At 38.8% G+C, this 23,060-nt stretch overlaps 1 protein-coding gene across 3 annotated transcripts in view; it reads left to right on the top strand.

The window, feature by feature from the left end:
* The window catches only part of plppr1 (phospholipid phosphatase related 1), a 58,416-nt gene that overhangs the window by 8,795 nt on the left and 26,561 nt on the right, over positions 1–23,060 (top strand). For all 3 annotated transcript variants that reach the window (XM_088355417.1, XM_088355419.1, XM_088355418.1), the window contains exons 2-3: positions 7,125–7,229; positions 15,315–15,503. In XM_088355417.1, the coding sequence (XP_088211543.1) occupies positions 7,170–7,229; positions 15,315–15,503 (249 nt within the window). In that variant the 5' untranslated portion in view covers positions 7,125–7,169. The remainder of the gene's footprint in view (positions 1–7,124; positions 7,230–15,314; positions 15,504–23,060) is intronic.

Raw genomic sequence — 23,060 nt, 5'->3', positions numbered from 1 at the left:
GTGCATTTGGTTTAAAAGGGACGGACTTGGAGTTTACTTGATGTTACTTGAGCTGATGTCATGAGCCAAAATTGACATTTCCTGTCTCTCATCGTTTATTCCACTCACCGGTGATACACTTAACAATGACGCTCAAGGCCACTTCTGGCTACAAAATAAAACTCAACTGAAGTGACATAATTACAACCAAATAGTCCTAAATGAAGAAGATATTCAAACCTGACTAAATATGAGCAATAACATTTTTCAATATTACAGCACTTCCGAGAATAAAAAAACCAGTATGTACTTTCCGGAATTACGGTGTTACTTTACAAGCGCCTTTAGACGTAAACCAATCCGAATATCGGATTGTTTCCTGGTTTTTGATTGGAGCGATGCAAATGAACCATTTTCAAGACTCGGGACGATGGAATAACCCTGTATACATGTTATACAAGAACTAGCGACGCCATTATATAAATAGACGTTATATACGCATTTAGATTATGTGGCCTGCTCGAAGCATGGACTTACACTACACATGGTTAGATACAACTGTAGTACTTTTGCAGTGGAGGCAGAAAATGAAACAGAAATATCCTGGAGAAATAAATCAATAATGCTTTTTTAGCGAGAAACTTGGAGTTTGCCTGGATCGTTCATTAATTTTATTTATTTATTTATTTTAAAGCTAACGTCAGCGAGCAAACTCGTGTGCCCAGTGGCGTGAGAAAAAGCAAAATCCTGAAAGATGAATCAGCCGAGAGAAGCACAAGGGAGGAACGAAACAAACTATTTATAGCGGCAAAGATGCTCGCTTGGCAAGCTGGGCGGCTGTGAGAAAGTTTTGACAGTTTTTTTTGTTGTTGTTGTTTTTTCTTTACTCCTATTATTCCCGTTTTGAAATATCTTAACATTGGAGTTTTCTATTTGACATTTTATTTTGTAGCTACACTGTGAAAAAAAATCTATAATCGTTTTAATTGTTGTTGCTCATTTTTATATGTATTATTCTCATTTTACACGTTTCAACTGGATTTTGCAGTGTGAAGGGGCACGCTCATAAATAATATTTAATTATCTATTTATGTAATCATTTATTCTCAATATACAGTACATAAAACAAATGCACGGTGTATATATGTATATATAATGTGTATATCATTTATGTTTATATCTCGAATCATATAGAATTACTTACAAATATAGTCAAAGAAAGTATACTAAAAAAAGTGAGCTCCCCAAGTAAAACAATTCTCGGAAATATGATTCTTATTCTACAAATGTATTTCTGTACTTTTTTCTGTGTGATTTATGTACTTATTTATATACTTTTTGTATATAATATTTGTAATGTAATGTAATTATGTGTATTGTATATGAAATACATATGTAAACATTATCTCATCTCATCTCATCAGCCGTACCGCTTATCCTCATTAGGGTCGCGGGGGGGCTGGAGCCCATCCCAGCCATCTCCGGGCAGTGGGCAGGGGACACCCTGAACTGGATGCCAGCCAATCGCAGGGCACACGGGGACAGACAACTCATTCGCTCATTCACACCTAGGGACAATTTGGACCGGCCAATTCACCTGAAATGCATGTTTTTGGAACGTGGGAGGAAACCGGAGTGCCCGGAGGAAACCCACGCAAGCACGGGGAGAACATACAAACTCCGCACAGGATGTCTGGAGCTGGATTTGAACCCACGACAGGTTCCCATGACATGAACTGTGCCGCACAAGCGGTAACCACTGCGCCGCCGTGCTGCCCATGTAAACATTATATATATATATATATATATATATATATACATATATTAGATATTTTTGTCCTGTTTTATATAATACTTGTATAGTATGAAATATATTTTAAAAATATAGTAAAATATATACAGAAAATGATTTAAAATGTCAAGAAAATTTATATTGAACTGTATTATTTTACACTTTTCTAATTGGACTTTGTGAGGTGTGAAGCTTGGGTCACATAGAAAGATTTATGTTTTTTGCAAATAATATTTTTCATTATGTATAATTGAATTAAACAATGTCAGGATGCTAAACAATACTCATGATATCTATGTAATTACATAAACAGTTAAATAATATGTTATATATATTTGTATAATATAGGATACATCGGGAAAAAAAAACAATGAGTAAAAACAAAACAATGCTAAAAATAAGGAAAGCAACCAAACAAGAAAAATAAAACACACTTCTAATATATAAACCAATAAAGAAAAATTAAACACGTTTTATTAGGTATTTATGTTTTTATTGAATGTTTGCAGTGATTAAAATGTAATATCTTACACCGGAGTGCTTGAAACAATCTTGGAAAATTTAAATGAATATTTTGATAATAAACTGAGCTTAGAATGATGCATTTGGGTGCTTTGGAAGCAAACGATTCTCCTTCTCCAAAACGATTCCACTCCATTTGCCACCTGCCGTAATGCCTACAGACACTGAGCCTCCTGAGGCCGATTATGGCGTTCGAGTATGCCGAGACGGATCCATTATCCCCCGATAATCCGAGCCCCTTTTAATTGTTTGAAAACGTTGAGAAGACGTTCTTACGCTTCCATTTAAATCTGGGCTCTTAAACTTGTCGCTCGGGTGCCAGTCGCGGCCTCTCAGAATGATCATATAAAGTACCTGCCTTAATATGAAATTAAAGGGAAAGTGTGTATTATTTGACAACTAGATGTCACTGTGTTCTGTTGCGCAACTGAAAATGAGTACTACAAAGCCCAAAAAATACAACTACAGAGACTTAAATTGACCAAAATGCACCTTATTACTTAAAAAGAGAAATAAGACAAGAAAAAAATAGGAAAAGAAATAAAAGGGGGAAAAGGAAAATAAAAAGGACAGAGAGAGATACAGAAAAAAGCACAAAAAAGGGGAAAAGTAGAGATGATAGAACGAAAAAGAAAAAAAAGGGGGAAAGAAATGACCCAAAAAAGAAAAACTCGTATGATGAATCAATTTCCAGGGGACATACTTGTTAAAATTTTTACTCATTTCTGTATTCAGAAATTAACATTTACCTTATTTTTTTGCATACAACTAAGAATAAAAAAACAGTTCCACCTTAGTGTAGTAGTTATAGTGATACATATGATAAATCAACTTCAAGGTTAAGAAGTCGTTTAATTATTTCCTCTTTATTGTACTCAGAAATTTACATTTTTCTTCTTATCTGCATTCAACTAAAAAATAGGAGCATTTCTATAAGCTGGCGTAGCTAATTATAGTCTAAGTGATGTGTATGATAAATCAATTCCAGGGGAAAGTAATTACTGTACTTAATTATTTTTTTCCTGTCCTTGAGAATTCACATTTGCCTTTTGGTTTGCATTCTACAAAAAAAAAAGTGTGTAGTGAGCTAGCTAACATAAGTAGTAATCATTTGAGCTGTGAAAAGTGATGGGTCCCGGGTACTCGCATGCCCAAATATCTATGGGTCCCAACAGAGATCTATGGCTCCCCAAAATTTAGTGTTATCCAGGTTGAAATTGTAAATCGGCGACATATATATATAAAATATGAATCTATATATTCATTCAGTTTTAATCATCACAGTTTATCCGTAATACAAAGCAGTTATCACATCAGATTTTTCAGTTCACAACAATATTGTAAATTATACAAAATAATAATGCTGAAATAATTATATTCATCTATATTTTCATTCAGTTTTAATCACAGTTAATTGGTATTACAAAGCAGTTATTACTTCCGATTTTTCAGTTCACAATATTGTAAATTATACAAAATAATATTGCTGAAATATTAGTCTATATATTCATGCAGTTTTAATCATCTCAGTTAATTGGTAATACAAAGCAGCTATCACTTCAGATTTTTCAGTTCATATATTCTTTGTGGTTTGCTGTCATGCCACAGTCCAGGTCCAATCCATTATCATCATCCTCCTCATTAGCCTAACCAGGAATAAAATTAAGTCAATTTTGGCAGAAAAGTCCTTATTTTGTTTATTTTCTTTCGTCGCGTCGTTCGCTTCAACAACACGTGTTTTCCTAGCCTCTCGGGTTTTCCTAGCGTTCTTCCGAAGAATTTCTCCCCCGTTTTTTTGTGCCGGAATTATTGCCGTAGTTATCACTTTTGGCATTATGTTTCGACTTATTACTGACACTGAAGAAATTTCCAATTTTGTGTTGATTTTCACCTTAACTCGACAACAACCACCACAACAGTGACGTCATCTCGAAGCAACGAGATCTCGCTTGCCGAGATTGGCGTGCGGACGAAATCTCGAACCGCGAGACCAAAACAACAATGGCGGATCTGCTTGACGAAAAGTTTGGAGTGCGGTAAATCTTTGTAAAGTAAAAAAAAAAAAAAGTAATCGGGTAATAATGACAATTTCGTGTCCAAAAAGTTGCGTCCCAGGGACGCACGTTGATTTGAGACTATGCGTCCCCAGCAAAAATGATGCGTCTAGGACGCAGGGACGCAGGCAAACCAGAACACTGCATAAGTATAGTAGTTGTATCGATCAATGTGAGATATCAATTTCAGGGGGATGTAGTAGTTTCATTATTTCCTCTATACTGTACTTAGTAATTTACATTGGCTTTCTTATCCGTTTTTGATTTCAACTAAGAAAAAACATTTCTAAAGTGAGACACCTAGCATAACTATACTGGTTGGAGGAATCAGTGAGATAAATCGATTTTAGGGGAAAAAAAAAAAAAGTGTATTTATTTTATTTTAATTGCAATTACCAATCCACTTTTGCCGTATCTGAATTTCCCCCCACCCAATTTTTTTTGTAGCATAATCATTAGCAACAGCTGAAAATGTCAGCTTTCAGCACACCCCCAGTTTTTTCATTTGACCCCGGGGCCAACTGCGGCCCCGTTCGCGAGAAGACGCCTCGCAGCTGTGCGAGTCGGCTTGAAAGGACATTTGAGCTGCTCTGTTGCTTCTTTTGTGGCCCAGACAAGTCGCCCAAACGTCTCACGACCTTTCAAGGTCATCTTTCAGTTAACCCGGTGTCCTTTAACATACAAGCCATCTAACGGCAATTTCCAATGTACCGTATTTTGTAAGGCGCAGACCCTCGAAAATAGTCTTTCGAAATTAATTTCCTATATAAAGTAGAGGCAGCATGATATACCAAAATATTAATGACATTGCGATGTGACAGAGTGCAATTGTGTCATCGCATAACACTGCACTTTTTTTCAAGGATTTATAAACGGCAAACCTGACAAAGCTCCACAGAAGAGGGCGCTGTTTACCTCAATTGAATCCATGTAAAATTCAACTACAGTGGAACCTCGGTTCTCGACCATTATCCGTTCCATTTCTTTGTACGAAAACCGATTTTTTTAAAAGTAATGTCAAATCGTTTTAATCCGTTCCAACACACTGAATTTTCACAACGAACGTAAACATGAAGCTAACCCAGGCTAATCGTACGTTCGCGTTAGCGTAATCTTCCGTACGAAAGATTACGCTAACATGAACGTGTAAAAATAAAAAAATCAGGTCGTTTACACGTCATTTAGCACCCGGGTCTCCACAACAAGTAGTGAGCGGTTAAAGGATAAAGAAAACATTTATGAATAGGATTTATTACCGGTCGGCAGAAGCCATGCTCTATTCCTGAAAGAAGGGAAACTTGCACACCTTCTTCATATTTTGCTATTATTTATTTCTTAAATGGAATAGTTGTACGCACTACTCCTCTTTTTTCACCTGTAGCAACTTTGCTGCTTGCACAGAGCTTCTTCCGAGGCATAATTAGGGGTTAAAACACTCTCTTCACCGCTTTTTGAAACGAAAGCAGAAAAGGAGTGCGCGTTGCCGTGACAAAAGTTCTTCACAAGGGGTGGGGGCAATCTACACTCGTACGCCGCTCAGCGTCGCACCCTAGCATACCGGCGTTCGAACTCCGATTTTTTGAACGAAAAGCGAAGCAAGAATTTCTCGAAATTTTTGGTCGAGAACCGATTTGTTCGAACTGAGAGGCGTTCGAAAACCGAGGTTCCACTGTAAAGTACCCGAAAAAATTGAACGCTTACTGTATGTTGAACCGAAAAAAAGACTTATGGTCCCATTTGAAAAGTAACACACTAAACTGAAATAATCACTGCAAGTGCTACTAACAATCTAAATTGGAACATACAAAAATAGTAAGCTTTTAGCCTCGCCTAAATTTATTTTGCAATCATATGAAAGATGGGTGTAGCATGGGGATCTTAGCTCAACAACAGCTGGGACATGAAGCCTTACCTGGTCCCGGGGCAAATTTGATCACAACCTGAAAAACTAAACATCAGTATTTTGCACATTTTTCTAAGGGAATGTGTCTAGGCATTTCTAAAAGTAGCCATTTGGAGACTGAAAGGACCAGGCAGTCACTGGTCGCGGCGGGGGTCACTCCCGGGCCGCGCGACGGAGCGAGTTCGGCGGACGGGGCGTCACACGGCGCGACGCGAGAAAAGGCGGCGAGGGTGATCGGGCTACCCCCGTAACTGGGGGGAGCCCGCTCGTCCAGTACGGCGCGACGACAGGCGACCGTCCGCGTGCGGCGGGCGAAAGGCGGCGGACGTGCGCGGGACCCCTGTAACTGTCGTGCGTATCGCGCCCGAAAGTACCCGCACCGCGGGTTAGGGGCTCGCTCGCGGGAGCGACCGAACGCCACCCGCGGTGCGGCGCAAGTAAAGACCCGGTCGTGAATTTGTCTCCGATCGTCCCGGGCAGACGTAAAATCGCCCAGCTGTACGACTCTTAGCGGCGGATCACTCGGCTCGTGCGTCGATGATGAACGCAGCTAGCTGCGAGAACTAATGTGATTTGCAGCTGCGATCGGCTGGCAGCCAGTTCAGGGTGTCCCCTGCCCACTGCTCGGAGATGGCTGGGATGGGCTCCAGCCCCCTCCCGCGACCCTAATAAGGATAAGCGGTGCAGATAATGAGATGAGATTTTATTTTTTTATAGTGTCGTCGCTACTTCGCAGATTTTCACTTTTTGCGGGTGGTTTTGTTCCCCATTAACCGGGATAACCGAAGTCCCACTGTACTTTATCTTGGCCAGGTCTTATCTGGGAAAACTCGGGATAAATCAAACCTAACCTGAATTTCTGATTGTTTTCCAGAGTGAGGTGTTGTGAATCCGGCAAGGTCTCCTTAAAGGAGACAAGATGGCGTCCAATCACATCCTTCGCAGCTACTCCATTATCCCGTGTTTCATCTTTGTAGAGGTGAGAAAAATCACACTCCCAGGAAGCTAAACAACGGAATAAATAATCGGATAAATATGTTCCCCTGATACTTTGCAAATCAGGGATTAGATTTAGCAAAATGTAAGTTGATGTCAAGTTTTGGACATGTTTGATAATGATTTAGTTGCCACACTTGGGATTGTTGTTGCTCACTGCTGTTTCAAGCGTTGCTCACCGACTTTGTGTGAACGCTCAGGCCCGTGGAAAATGACAGGGAACATTGCTCACCTGTTTAAGTTGTTCTCCCTTTTGGCATCATCGAAAGCTGACGGCCATTTCTCACTTCCTTCCTCTGCTAAACCTCACCAGCACATTTTTTTCATTATTTTTTTCGGAAATGTAACAGAAGATGAAAGCGTTGCACGACTTCTAACGAGAAATGAGAATGAGCGCCACCAGGGAGGTGGGATGAAAGAAGACGAGGGAAGGTGCGGAAGGAAAAGGAAAATTAATTAAAAGGAGCGGTCGGACTGAAGGAAAAGCAAGCAGATGGATGCTCAACTTCCCTTTGGGCGTCCTTATATAATGGCCGAATTTAGGGAAGAGAAAGGAGCAAAGGGTACACGTATCGACAAGACGATACGGGCGTCGATACTTTGTTGATATTGCGCAAACACAACAACCTTCAGCAATGCTATTTTGATATGGGTTATTTGGTGATCTGCTAGTTAACTGCTGGTTTGACAGGAAAAACATAATTTAAAGAATTGCAGTGCACCCACAGGATAGGGCGTCCATGCCTTAAAACGTTTTCATTTCAGAGCAGGGATGTCAAACTCCTTTAAGCTCAGGGGCCACATGGTAGAAATTAAAAAAAAAAAACTCAGAGAGAAAGTGAGTGAGAAAGAGCATGAGAGAGAAACAGAACGAGAGAGAAAGACAGAGAGAAAGAAAAAAGGAAGAGAGGGGGAGAAAGAAAGACAGAGAGGGAAAGGGGAAATGAGAGTTAGAGAAATAGAAAGAGGAAAAACTAGGAAAGATAGGAGCGAAAAAAAGAAATAAAGAAAGAGAAAACAAAGAAATGAATGAAAGAAAGAGGGAATGAAAGAGATGGAGGGATAGTGAGAGAAAAAGTAGAGATTATCTAGAGAATATTGAGAATATTTCATTAATCGTGTATAGTAGCAACGTATATTTTTGATACGATTCAATTTGTAGACAAAGAGGGCAGCACGGCGACGCAGTGGTTAGCGCATGTGCGACACACAGTTCATGTCTTGGGAACCTCCTGCGTGGGTTCAAATCCACTTCCTGTGCGGAGTTTGTATGTTCTCCCCGTGCTTGCGTGGGTTTCCTCCGGGCACTCCAGTTTCCTCCCACGTTCCAAAAACAAAATTTCAGGTGAATTGGCCGGTCCAAATTGTCCCTAGGTGTGAATGAGCGAATGAGTCGTCTGTCCCCGTGTGCCCTGCGATTGGCTGGCAACCAGTTCAGGGTGTCCCCTGCCCACTGCCCGGAGATGGCTGGGATGGGCTCCAGCCCCCCCGCGACCCTAATGAGGATAAGCGGTACGGCTAATAAGATGAGATGAGGAGAAGAGTAGACAAAGTTTACCAATACTGATCTTATTTCATTCGATTCTTTTACTTTTAAAGTTGTGGTTTCTATCATGATTACCGATTTGAATCACCTGTGCCCGCTCATTTGGCGCCAACCGCTGCGGGCTCTGATTGGCTCCCTGTCCCTATTTAAACCCACTGCCATCTGTCCCCTTTGTCAGTCTGTCTGCAAACCTCAGTTAACACAAGGCGAGCTTTTATTTTACCCTGACTCCCGCCTGTCCCGTTTGTCTCCGGCTATGACCTGCTTTGATCCCGACCACGTCTGCTCTCCCGTCCTGGCTTACGACCCATTTTTTATCCCGCCTAAGTCTAATTTCCCATCCTGGCTTACGACTCGTTTCCTACCCCACCACTTTTTTGCTCTCCCTGTCCTGGCTACCGACCAATTTTTCCGTCCCTGACACCGCCAGCGCTCGCTACGGAAGATTTAGTTCCGTATTTGGATCACAATCAGAGTGCGAGAGCGACTTGCTTCCCGCGTCCAGCGAACGCCGGATCGTGGGCGCAGCCTTTTCTCTTTCTTTCAATAAAACTTGCGGTAATCGTTACACAATTGGGTCCTGTTTCATTTCTGGTCCTGACAGTTTCACATGTTATGACAGGATTATTATTATCTATTTAATATTGCAAATATTACTTTAATGGTGTATCAGAAAGGCACATATTTTTGACACGTTTCAATTTTCCAAAGACTGATCTTACTTCATTTTATTCTTTCAGTTTTTGGTTTCACGTTGTATGACATTATCTAGTTCATATTGACATAATGTCCTTTATCAGGTGCAATAGCCACATATGTTTTGGACCATGTTTCATTTATGTATTTTGAATTGTTTGGATTGTCGTTAATAACGTAGTAAAGGTTGTATGCAACTTGTAAATAGATGAAATTGACCAATACTGTTTCTGTCTTTCAATTCTTGACAGTTTTAGCGTGTGACTCAACATTATATGACTTTTTTCACATACAGTGGAACCTCGGTTTTCGAACGCCTCTCAGTTCGAACAAATCGGAGTACGACCAAAAATTTCGGGAAATTCTTGCTTCGCTGTTCAGTTAAAAAAATCGGAGTTCGAACGCCGGTAATGCGTGAGTGCGTACGCTAGGGTGCGATGCTGAGCGGCGTACGGGTGTTTTAGCCCCTTATTATGCCTCCGAAGAAAGTCAGTGCAAGCAGCAAAGTTGCTACAGGTGAAAAAAGAAAAGTAGTGCGAACAACTATTACATTTAAGAAAGAAATAATAGCCAAATATGAAGGAGGTGTGCGAGCGCCTTCTGCTGACCACCACAAAGGTAAGAAATCCTATTCATAAGATTACGATAACGCGAACGTACGATTAGCCTGGGTTAGCTTTAAGTTTACGTTAAACATTCAGGGTTTTGGAACGGAGCCCAACATTGAGGGTGTTGTACAGAGCCCGCTTTCCAATGAACCGCTCACCACTTGTTGTGGAGACCCGGGTGCTAAATGACTTGTAAACGACCTGATTTTTTTTATTTTTACACGTTCATGTTACCGTAATCTTTGGTACGGAAGATTACGATAACGCGAACGTACGATTAGCCTGGGTTAGCTTTATGTTTACGTTAAACATTCATGGTAAACATTCAGGGTGTCGGAACGGATTAAAACGATTTACATTATTTTTAATGGGAAAAATGATTTCGGCGATCGAGCAAATCGGTTTTCGAACAGGGTTCTGGAACGGGTTATGGTCGAGAAAGGTTCCACTGTATGAAAAACAAAAAACATTAAACATGAGACACGTGGGCTATTGACAAGGGTGCGGCTACCAAAGTGGGCGGAGTTATCTTAGGTGCGTCTGCATAAAGGAGAAAAAGGGGAGAAATATACAAGGTTTGGTTCTTGCCAATGCCGAGCGTGCCCTTCAAGGTCAGTCGGACACGGCGAACCTTTTACGAGCTGTCGGTCCGCCGAGCCGACAAATCTCAACTTTGCTCACGAATAAAAGTGCCACGTCGGAGAGACTCATGAGATCCCTAATTCGTCTTTTCCCGGACTTTATTTCCTGATGTCTCGGCCAATGAAATTGCGTCATTCCTTTCATGACTTCTCCCACAGATCGGGGATATGCAAACAAGGTTTTGTGTCAATTATTCAATCACATTTTAAGCTCTTTCAAAACCATTGTTCCAATTTATCCAGTACCCAGCATCTTTGTCCGTCTTCCTGGGCGTGACGCATACCTCAGATGACAATGCCAACACAAACTAATGCTGGCTGCAGTTAGTCATGAGGGAAGAACAGTAATGGGAGAGTGACGCCACCGGAGCAGGCGTGTCATTATATGAGCAGTCTTGATTTTTTTTTATTTTCTTCATTTAATGTGTGCTCTGTTGAGTCAGACTGGTGTGAAACATGGCAACAATTTCAATCATTTACAAACACTACCCAAAACTATTTTTCCAAACCTTGAAAATACAACCTTAAAATTCAAACAAGGATTTTAAACAACGGTATAAACACAGATTCCATAAACATGATGGCACCATAAAAGGTTCCAATTTAAGTTAAGATTGGTATTAACATGAGCAAAATCAGACCATGTTGCTTTCATTTTGTCTTTGAGGGCCGCCATTTTGCCACGCACTGTTAACTAAAATCACATGGGCAGTAAATTGATCAGGTATCAACCCAACAGGGCCAGTCTGCTTACATCACATGTCGATTAAGCTAAGCTGTGATTGGTTGTTGAGAACCTCATGCACAGAACATACAAAATGGTCGCCTCCTGAGATGGACATAAATAAATCCTAGTTTCATTGATTGATAGTTTTCCTCCTAAAAAACAACAAACCTCAGAAAAAACTATGCCATGATTGGCTGTTGAGAACCTTACAGACAGGAGGTGACAAAATGGCCGCCTCCTGAGATGGACACTGCACCGAAAAACAATTTTTGTTCTACTGCTGGATCATTTTGCTCATTTTCACTATTCTTTTTTTTACTATTTTTGTATTTAATTTGATAAAAGCCAGGAAAATTTTGCTCAAAAACATTAAAGCTAAGACATGATTAGCTGTTGTGAGTATTACGGACCAGACGTGACAAAATGGCCGCCTCCTGAAAAGTACATGGCATACAATATACACGGGTTCTACTGCTGGATAATGTTGCACTTTTTAACTATTATTTTTAAGTGTATGTTTAACATTTTACTTTTTTAGATTACCGCTTCACCCTCAAATAACCTTTCAAGCAACAAATCAGTTTAGACAACCAGAATGGACAACACAATGCAAATGACTGATTTATCAAGCCCGTGGAAACTGAAGCGCATTATAGCAAGGGTAGTAAAGAGAACCTTGAAGCTGAGGTGATGCGCCAGAAGTCGATTACTGACATCAAGCGTTCGCTATCAGTACTGCAGATCTTTATTATGAAATCTGCAAACTTTTTATTTTTACTAACTGTATGGGCGCCACCGGAATGTACTTGCCCAAGACACACCACAAGAAATGCTGCCCCCATGACCCTAGTGGTTAAATGAAGCACCCACTCAACATTTTTTTCGTTGAAGTTGAAAGATTTAAGCAGATTTATGTATTTATTTTCAGTTAGTTGGCGTTTAAGGGGACGCTAGCGGTAGTCTCCTGAATAAAACGGTACTATTGTGCAGGGTTGGGTAGGGTTACTTTAACTGGATTACTTTCAATTACTTTTGGATTACTCCAATACCAAATATGCTAATAAAAGACAAAGGAAACTAAATATGAATAAAATGACTACATTTTGTGCAGGCTTGGGGAGTAACGGCAAAAATGATGTTGGCAAGCTGTTTGGATTTCTTTTTATTTTGTTTCTGTCGCATTTTATGTTAGTTTTGCCGGAGATCAAAGCCAGGAGAGAAAGCTTACTACGTGTTGTGGGTCATCATTTTATTCATATTTAGTTTCTTTTGTCTTTTATTAGCATATTTGGTATTGGAGTAATCAAAAAATAATTGAAAGTAATCAAGTTCAAGTAACCCAACCCAACCCTGCTATTGTGTTAAGCTAGCTAGCTAGATATGTTATTAGCAATTGAACAAGTGGCGTTTTAGCTTTGAATGCTAATTGGCGTTATCAATGTCTTCATTTCATATAGACAAGTCATTTTTTACATTATTTATTTTCTGACTCCTATTATAATTAATACATGTTTTTCACTTTTAGTTTGAAACAAGCAGGTGTCTTTGTAATATTCTAGGGACTGATTGAGTTTCGTGCGTAAAAAAGTAGAGTGCACAATAACATCGACTCGTTCTTAAAGTCAACACTTGGGCTTATACAAAACTATGATCAAATATTTACAACTTTTAGGGAGGATTCACTTATTTTTACCTCACTTCAACACATAGGGTTCCTATAGCTTAAGGCAAGTTGAAATTAAGACTTAAGACGTTTTGAAATCAAATTTAAGACCAAGTCGACAAAAAACCCACAATTAAAACAAAACAACAAAAACATTTCTCGCACACAATGTGTCGTGCCTCGTACACATTGCCAGGCACAGTTTTTTTTAGCCATGTTTCAATAAATTTATACTTTGCCATTGTCCAGAGTAAATATCTCTGTCTAAAGTGGCGTCTGCTCTGAAGGGCCCGACTGAAACCAAATCACCGTTTTGATAGTTTCAAAAATTGGTAAATTGTTTAAAAGGACAATTGGTAAATGCGAAACCAGATCTTTTTTAGTTCAAACAAATATCCATCCATCCATTATCTGCACCGCTTATCCTCAGTAGGGTCGCGGGGTTGCTGGAGCCCATCCCAGCTATCCTCAGGCAGTGGGCAGGGGATACCCTGAACTGGTTCCCAGCCAGTCACAGGGCACACAGGGGACAGACAATTCGCTCGCTCATTCACACCTAGGGATAATTTGGACCGGCCAATTCACCTGACATGCATGTTTTTGGAATGTGGGAGGAAACCGGAGTCCCCGGAGAGTCCACACAAGCACGGGGAGACCATGCAAACTCCCCTCAGGAAGGCTGGTAGCTGGATTTGATCCCATGACCTCAGAACTGTGCTGCACATGCGCTAACCACTACTCAAACCAATAGAAATCTCATTATTGTGTTCACATGTTTATGACTTTTAAGACTCTTTAATTAGGGGCCTTACTTTCAGAATAATGAATACGATGCCTTTTAAGACTTGTCAAGGGTCTGCGGGAACCAGTGTTCCCTCTAAGCTGCGCGTGTGCGCAATTGCGCACTGCTCGCACATTCTTAGCGCACAAGAAAATCTAGCCGGCGCACAAAAATCAGGGCTCAAAATTACTAATTAAGAAGCGACTTAAGTCAAAGTTACAGTGCATGAAGGTCAAAATACACGGGTTCCCTTAACGTTGTGTCCTGAATGCGGTATTTTGAAGTCGAGTCGAAGGAGAACGAAGTTGATGAAAGTTAGTAGAGTTTGTCTGGGAACCGGCTTCTTCGGCTCGGCTCACTAAAAGGAACCGGCTCTTTGGGTTGTTTTTGCTTCTTTAATCCCAACATGACCAAATATGATGTAAAATCATGCACAAAATGACTTAAAGGAAGGGGGGAATAGAACAAAAAAGAAAAAAATACCAAAATGAAAAAGTAGTGAAAAGCTGAGAAAAAGGAAACAAAAGGAAGAGAAAAAAGAAGGAAAATTTTAGAAAAAAAAAGAAAAGAAATATAGAAAAAAAGTAAATAGAGAACAAAAAGAAAAAAGTAACAGTTCGGAAAAAATAAACACAATGAGATTTTTTTAAAGGAGTTTAAAAAAAAAAAAGTAGAAAAAAAAACACGGAAAAAAGACTCAATAAGCCCCCAAAAATGTTAATATTATGCAACAAAATATATCGGGAAATAAAAAGAAATGGATATCTTGTGAAAGAATTGTAAGAACAAACGACGTTTGTAGTCAATCGTACAGTAGTCAATTCATTCAAAAGAGAAAAAACATTTTGCATTGCCGGAAACTCAGCAAAACGTAACTTGATGTCAAGTTTTGGAAAGGTTTGCTAATTAATGATCTTGCCACACTTGGGATTATGGTTGCTCACTGACTTTGTGTGAACGCTCAGACCCCTGGAAAATTACAGGGAACATTGGCGGGAACCCTGACACGATCGTAAAATGAATAAATACATAAATAAATACCTGCACGTTCTCAAAATGCTTAAAAACGAGGACAACTCTGCGCTAAGGCTCCGCTTCGTCATCACTGACTAAAAATACCATATATTATGAAAAAAGAAATGGGAAAAAACATGCCTCCAGCTGATTCTGGGACGGGGGGAGGAACGAAGACAAAAGCTTCACGTTGGAGGGATAAAAAAAGGATGAGGGGGTGCAACGGGATCCAAGAGAGCAAGCGAGAGAGCGAGCGAGCGAGACTTGTTTATGCTCGTGTTTTTGTGTTTTAAGCTGCCAGAAGATCTCAGGCAAGCGGAGGAAAAGCTCCGATCGGAACTTAGGGGGGGGAATGAATAACGGTCTCACCTTGTGACATGTTCTTCTTCCAGTTGGTCATCATGTCCGGCACGGTGCTGCTGGCCTACTACATGGAGTGCACGGAGCTGTTCAGCGTGCACGTGCAGGGTTTCTTCTGCAACGACGCAGAGTTGATGAAACCTTACCCCGGCACGGAGGAGGCCAGCTTCGTTCCTCCCCTCATCTTGTACTGCGTGGTGGCCGCCGCGCCCACTGCCATCGTGAGTCCGATCGCTTTAATTTCAAATGGAAACGTTTTTTTTTTTTTAAAGTTCCTCTTTGGTCAAAGGTGAGGAACCTTTGTACAAAGTTTCTTTAAAAAGTTAAACATTTTCTCTATCAAGTATGTGTTAACAATGCCCAACTGAGTTCAAAGAGCATTTATATACAGTGGAACCTCGGTTCTCGACCAAAATCGTTCAAAAAGCGATTTGTTCGAACACCGAAATCATTTTTCCCATTAAAAATAATGTAAATCGTTTTAATCCGTTCCAACACCCTGAATGTTTACCTTGAATGTTTAACGTAAACATAAAGCTAACCCAGGCTAATTGTACGTTCGCGTTACAGATTACGCTAACATGAACGTGTAAAAAAAAAAAAAAAAAAGGATAAAGAAAGGAATTATGAATAGGATTTTTTACCTTTGTGGTGGTCAGCAGAAGGCGCAGGTGGACCGTGGAGAGCGATGGAGGAGGAAGGAAAATGATTGTTTGGAAGGAGAGTCCCCTTCCATAAAAACTTCGGGGAGCTCTTCTGTCTGAGGGGCGCTCACAAGTTGAAATCTCTTTGCTACGGATGACTCGGCTACAGGATGTTCTTTTCTCTTAAAATATTTATACAATGACACTTGCTTCTGACTTCTTTTTAGCACTTTTCGGAAGTGGTTCATGACAGTGTCGTTAAAGTCATTGATGACTCTGTTGGCTGCAGCTTCATCGGGGTGGTGGAGTTTGACGAAATTCTGTAACTCGGCCCATTTGCTACACATTTGTCTCATCTCGGACGTCCCCTAGAGTAGTGGAGGTGCAATTGCACCTGAGAAAATTAAAAGGAGTAAAAAAAAAATGTGATGTGAAACATCCACCCCTAGACGGTACCACTGCACTACAGTTAGCCATATCTGTCGTACCGGCGTTCGAACTCCGATTTTTGTTCGAACTACGAAGCAAGAATTTCTCGAATTTTCTCCGATTTGTTCGAACTGAGTCGTTCGAAAACCGAGGTTCCACTGTATATTTATTTCCACTGCACCTATTTGCTTTAAAGGTCGACCTATTACAGTGCGGGCTGATTATCGGCACCGATGTTTGGGAATTTGGCGGGTATAGGTATTTTTATTTATTCGACTGGAAGATTATTGGGGCTCAGATACAGCCAAGCCTATCTCGCTCGCCTGCCTTCTGTCTTCGACGTTCCCCACCTTGCACCTTCTGATTGGATAAGCAACCAGGGGCAGATTCACTGAAACAGGAAGAATAGCATTAAGTGCGGAGTAAACAGCAACAGCTCTGCTAACTCCTGGCATGCATGTGAATTAAGACTGCTGATAATTTTGAGATGTCAGTAGAAAAAAGTCAGTAGAAATGTGATTAGGCGATAGCTTGAAAAGTTCAGCACGTTCAGGTGGACACTGAGATATTAGCTCTTATCATAACATTAGTTCGTCTATCAAGCGTGTTCGGTGCTGGAGAGATGTCATATTCGTCCTGCGTGTTTTTTTTTTTTTTTAATTATTTATTTATATTTGCCAGCGGAGCATGAAAATTGTAAATGTAAAAAAAAAAAAAAAAAAATAGTGCTGCTAGTAAACACAACCCAAACCCCAAAAAAAGATGGAAAGAAGATTTTATTTAAGCGTGTTCAAGAAATGAATATTCATCCACACAAATCGTGAACAGGCTGCCTAAGGCTGCAATCATGCCCTAAAGCCAGGAGATGGCAGCAGAGAGTAACAACCTTTTTAAATCCCACACCCCCACCTTTGAAGATAAATGAATAACAATAGATTTTACTTCAAAGATCTTTTCAGTACACCCATGTCCTGTCCACAGAATACCAAACAACAATACAAGAAGAATAAAAGAAGAAAGTAATAAATACCAAATATAAAAAAAGTTAAAAAAAGGGGGCGCTATGTGAAGCAGAATAGACAATTCTAAAGAAGTGGGTTTGAGTGTGGAATTGAAGGTCGGCAGTGGACGGAAATTGCGTAATATTTGACCACTTGATTGCACTGTATTGTCTCATTTGAATGAAACCATGGCCAAATGAGCACAGCGTAGCAGCAAGATGCCCGACAAACATTGCTTGGTACGGATTCCGCTCTGTAAAAAAAAAACCTATGAATATTTATTAATATTTAACATAAATATGATAGTCCGAAGTACATGAGGGATTACAATATTTTTTGTTTTTTTGTTTTTAATTGGGCCCCCCCCCCAAAAAAAAAAATAGATGAAATAGTGCCTTCTGATGTTAAACAAGATAATTCTAAGAACTGGATCAGATAAAAGGGAAGCAAGTTGTTTCTAAGTACGAAACCCCATGCGGCCAGCAGGCTGCTAAGGGTTCCAAACCGGCCTGCGAGACCACACTTAGAGAAGCACAAGACAACAATGAGCGGCAATTTGAAATATGCCCACTTGATGTTGACAGAGCCAGGCGCCACTCGCAAAGCAACTGGAATTACATTTTTGTCTCTCTTTTCTCACTCATTTACTCTCTTAATAGCTATTTTTTGTTCCCTCTCTTTTACCATCTCTCTTTCATTTTGTCTATTTTTCTTCCGTCTCTCTTTTTTTAATATATATATATATCACTGTCTCGTTTCTCTCTCTTGCTTGTCTTTATCTCTTTTCTATCCCTGCACCTTTCTTTCTCACTTTTTATTCCTTTCTTTTTTCTGTGTCTATCTTTCTATGTCTCTCTCCCTCTCCCCATGTCTCTTTCTCACTCACTCTCTTATAACTCTCCTTCCCATTCTCTCACTTTTTTGTTCTTTCTTTGTATAACTGTTTCCCTCTCTCTTTTCTAACACATTTTCTCTTTCTCTATCATGCTTTAATTTTGTCTATTTCTCTTCTTTCTCTTTATTTTTCTATATCATTGTCTCGTTTCTCTCTCTTGCTTGTCTATCTCTTTTCTCTCCCTGTATATTTCTTTCGCACTCTTTATTCCTCTTTTTTTCTCTCTTTCTTAATATCACTGTCTATCTCTCTATGTCTCTCTCCCTCTTGCACCCATTCTCTCACTTTTTGTTCTTTCTTTATATAACTGTTTCCCTCTCTCTTTTCTAACATATTTTCTTTCTCTGTAGCCCATTTCACTCATTTTCTCCTTTCTTTTCCCTCTCTTTTACCATCTCTCTTTAATTTTGTCTATTTCTCTTCCTTCTCTTTATTTTTATATATCACTGTCTCGTTTCGCTCTCCTGCTTGTCTTTATCTCTTTTCTATCCATGTGTTTTTCTTTCTCACTCTTTTTTCCTCTCTTAATATCACTGTGTCTCTATCTTTTTATGTCTCTTTCCCTCTCGCCATGTCTCCTAACTCACTCTTTCCCATTCTCTCACTTTTTTGTTCTTTCTTTATATAACTGTTTCCCTCTCTCTTTTCTAACACATTATCTCTTGCTCTATAGCTATTTCACTCATTTTCTCCTTTCTTTTCCCTCTCTTTTACCATCTCTCTTTCATTTTGTCTATTTCTCTTCCTTCTCTTTATTTTTCTATAACATTGTCTTGTTTCTCTCTCTTGCTTGTCTTTATCTCTTTTCTCTCCCTGTATTTTTCTTCCTCACTCTTTATTCCTTTCTTTTTTTCTCTTTCTTAATATCACTGTGTCCCTATCTTTGTATGTCTCTCTCCCTCTCGCCATGTCTCTTTCTCACTCACTCTCTTATCACTCTCTTTCCCATTTTCTCACTTTTTTTATTCTTTCCTTATATAACCGTTTACCTCTCTCTTTTCTAACACATTTTCTCTTTCTCTATAGCTATTTCACTCATTTTCTCCTTTCTTTTCCCTCTCTTACCATCCCTCTTTCATTTTGTATATCTTCTTTCTCTCTTTATTTTTCTATATCACTGTATTCTCTCCCTGTATCTTTCTTTCTCATTCTTTATTTTTCTATTTTTTTCCCTCTCTTAACTTCACTGTGTCTCTATCTTTCTATGTCTCTTTCCCTCTCGCTATGTCTCTTTCTCACTCACTCTCTTTCCCATTCTCTCACTTTTTTGTTCTTTCTTCATACAACTGTTTCCCTCGCTTTTTTCTCACCATTTTCCTCTCCTCTTCCTCTACCAGCCTCCACACCCCCATAAGCTAACATTGTCTCCATGTGGACCTCAGCTAGCATGAATAAAACACAATAGGATCGAAGCCAAGGATTTACAGCCATGTGCCAGAGTTTTATCAATCTTTCGCATTTATGACATTAAACAAAAAAAAATTGAAAAAAACATTTGAAATCTTACCTGAAAATGTGTTTTTTGACTGTAAATTTGAGACAATCTGACTCAAACGTTATTAAATTGTGTGAGATCGAAATGAAAAGGGAGTATCCTGTTTTAGTGGCGTAACCAGTCCGTTTACCGGGGGTGCTCTAAATTCAACCCACCCACCCCCCAAAAAATATAGCATTTAAAAAAAAACGTTTTTCTTAAAATAGGACTGGATAAGCTTAAATATGATGAACAACATTAGATCAAAATTTAAGAAGTAAAATACAACAAAAAAATGAGAACAACGCGGAGTCGGGAATACTCTACTGCCTTGAAATGGTTCAGTCCATTTCTTTCCTAGCACCACATTAAGATGTATTCTGATAATGATGTATTTCCTCGTCATCATTTGACCACATTCTCATCACATTTTGATGGATTATCAATAAACCATTTACTATTTAAAGAACGTAATCAATTCATGCTGTTTTTTTATGATACTGAATTATTTTCTTGGTAATAAAACAGCTTGTGTTACAGAACACGGAAGTCTATAATAAATGTATTATTTATCACTTGTTTATTTTATTGAATTAACTTTTTTTTAAGACTGAAATATGTTTGCATGAGGTAGTTTGTGAGAAGGGAGAGATATAAGACACCCTGGGTGCCCCGGACCCTCAAAGTTCTAAACCTGAAACCGCCCCTGGTTACAACTGCTCCCGCGTTAACTAACTAACTAACTAACTTGGTCTTAATTTTATTTTATTTGCAGCTTTGTTGCTTATTTTATGAAGCAGCTAGGTGAATAAAAGGCGAAATAGTATTTTAAAATATATATCATTTATAATGAAAACACAATAAAAATATTAAAGGATAAAAACTGCATTGACATTCTAAATGAAAGTTTTATTAGCAAGGGTCGCAGGTGGAGACAATTATCAAACGAGGAACCGCGAGAACAGAAATTATTCGACCAAAATGAGAGAAGTATTCCTACAAAGTACACAAAAACATAAAACAAACAGTTATAGTAGCAAAAAACGTGTAAATAAGACATCTTACCTTTAGGTGACAAACGCAGTGTAAGAAATAACTCGTTCTTGTAAACCGGATGTACCTGAATTAGGAAACAAATTAAAGTCCATACCCACGGAAACGAGAGAAACCTACCAAAATAAAAGTAATAATGACGAACATCATTAGAAAAAGTTTATATTGCAGTTTTGTGCAATCGAAACAGAGAATTGGTTTGATACTTATCGTTTGCATTGTGTTTCAACTCGATCAAATTGTATTTTTGGCAAATAAGTGACAAGAGACAGCCGCTAGACGTCAGTGTTGCTCCGTGCAGTTTGCCAAGCATGCCATTTAACTTTTCTTTATTATTTTGATCCACCCTCGAGTATCACATATTTCACGTTGGTGAGTCATAATGGAGATTTTTTATCCATATATGATATTTTTTGGGCCAAAGGATGTCTAGTCATGCTGTATTTACCTCTTCTCCCTGATAGGATTGGATGAGTCATTTTCCTCTCCCTTCCAATATTTACATATTCGCCTATTTATAATCCACTGAATCCTTTTAGTGGATCCATGCAAACAATTACCCACAAAAAGTGAAAATAATTTACTTATATAACGAGGAATGATAATTCAAACATCCTAAACGTGTTTAATTAAATTCAAACCGCATTAATAAATCAGCCACTAGATGGTGGTAGAACTCTGTGTAGTTTTTGTCATTGCGACATGATTACCTACATTATTGTTACAAAAATCTCTTTTTTTTCATATTTGATCGTTTTATTACTTAAAAAAACAGACAAAAACACTGGATTAGTCAGCAAGTGGCTTGAATACAACTATACATATGTATTTTCAGTTTTTTTTTTATATATAATTTGTATAAACCCGGAAGTTAATGCTCTTTGCTAGGTAAACTGACCTACACAGAAGTTGCGAGTGACATTGCAAATATATTATTTAACAATTTACATAATACAACTAGTTTTGGGCGATTAATGTTAAATCCATTCCGCATTACGTTCAACGGTAAATAAAATACATTCAAACGTGTTCAAGCATTGTAGCGCTAGCTAGCTAACTCGTCCTTAGCTTTTGATTATTTGAATTGGCTTTAAAAGCTAGGTCAGCTAGACTAAGATATTTTTTTGTCTTGAGTTTAAAAAAAATTAAGACACAAAAAGGGTAGGTATTTACTAGTATGACGAAACATAATATAAAACTCATTAACTTGCCTGATTTAACCGCGGTAAGAATTCGGCCACTAGATGGTGGTAGAATTCAATATTGTCTTTGTCATTGTGACACACTGATGATTGATGTACTGTACCGTAGTTTTTTAATTATTATTAGTCTCAAATTTGGTATATTTTACTACTTAGAAGACAGAAAAATAGTCAGTGAGTGGCCTGAATGAAAATAAACATATTGATTTCCTGTTGATTGTCGTTTTGATAGCCCGGAAATTGTAGTCCATTAACCATATTTTGTAGTACTCTTGCTCGGTGAGCTGATCGAGACAACAGTTGCAAAAACATTAGAAAATAAAATAGAGAACAAAATAAATTCTACAACTAGTGGAGGGCGAACAAGGTAAATTCATTCTTAAATTTAAAGAGTATTTCACTCAACGGTTGTTGTCAAAATGCCAAATTAATATAAACTGTTCAAACGTTTTCAAGCAGTGCTAGCTATCTCGTCCTCAGCTATTAGTAATTTGTATTGGCTTTTAATTCGAGATTAGCTCGACTATTACATATTTTGTGTTAGTCTTAGATCTTTGGACGGTTAAAACACACCCTATAAGGGTACTTATTTACTGGTATGGCAAGGAATAATAAGCTAAAACCAGGGTTGGGTAGGGCTACTTTAACTTGATTACTTTCAATTACTTTTGGATTACTCCAATACCAAATATGCTAATGAAAGACAAAAGAAACTCAATATGAATACAATTATTAAAGTAAAGGGAGTAACAGAATACATGGAACGGCAAAAATGATTGTTCATATTTAGTTTATTTGGTCTTTTATTAGCATATTTGGTATTGGAGTCATCCAAAAGTCATTGAAAGTAATCAAGTTAAAGTAACCCTACCCAACCCTGGCTAAAACTCATTACTTGCTTAATTCAACTGCACTGATACATCCGCCACTAGGTGGTGGTAGAATTCCACATTGTCTTTGTGACTCGCTGAATAGTCATATTATTTTCCCCATTTCATTTTAATACTTAAACACCGGACATGGAGTGTGATCTATCTCATCTCATCTCATCAGCTGTACCGCTTATCCTCATTAGGGTCG

The sequence above is a fragment of the Urocampus carinirostris genome, chromosome 16 (assembly GCF_059441175.1).
Source record: "Urocampus carinirostris isolate Australia breed hairy pipefish chromosome 16, RoL_Ucar_1.0, whole genome shotgun sequence".
In the NCBI taxonomy this organism is placed as follows: Eukaryota; Metazoa; Chordata; class Actinopteri; order Syngnathiformes; family Syngnathidae; genus Urocampus; species Urocampus carinirostris.
The sequence above is the reverse complement of the archived record's forward strand: the minus strand, read 5'-3'. Positions and strand labels throughout refer to the sequence as shown.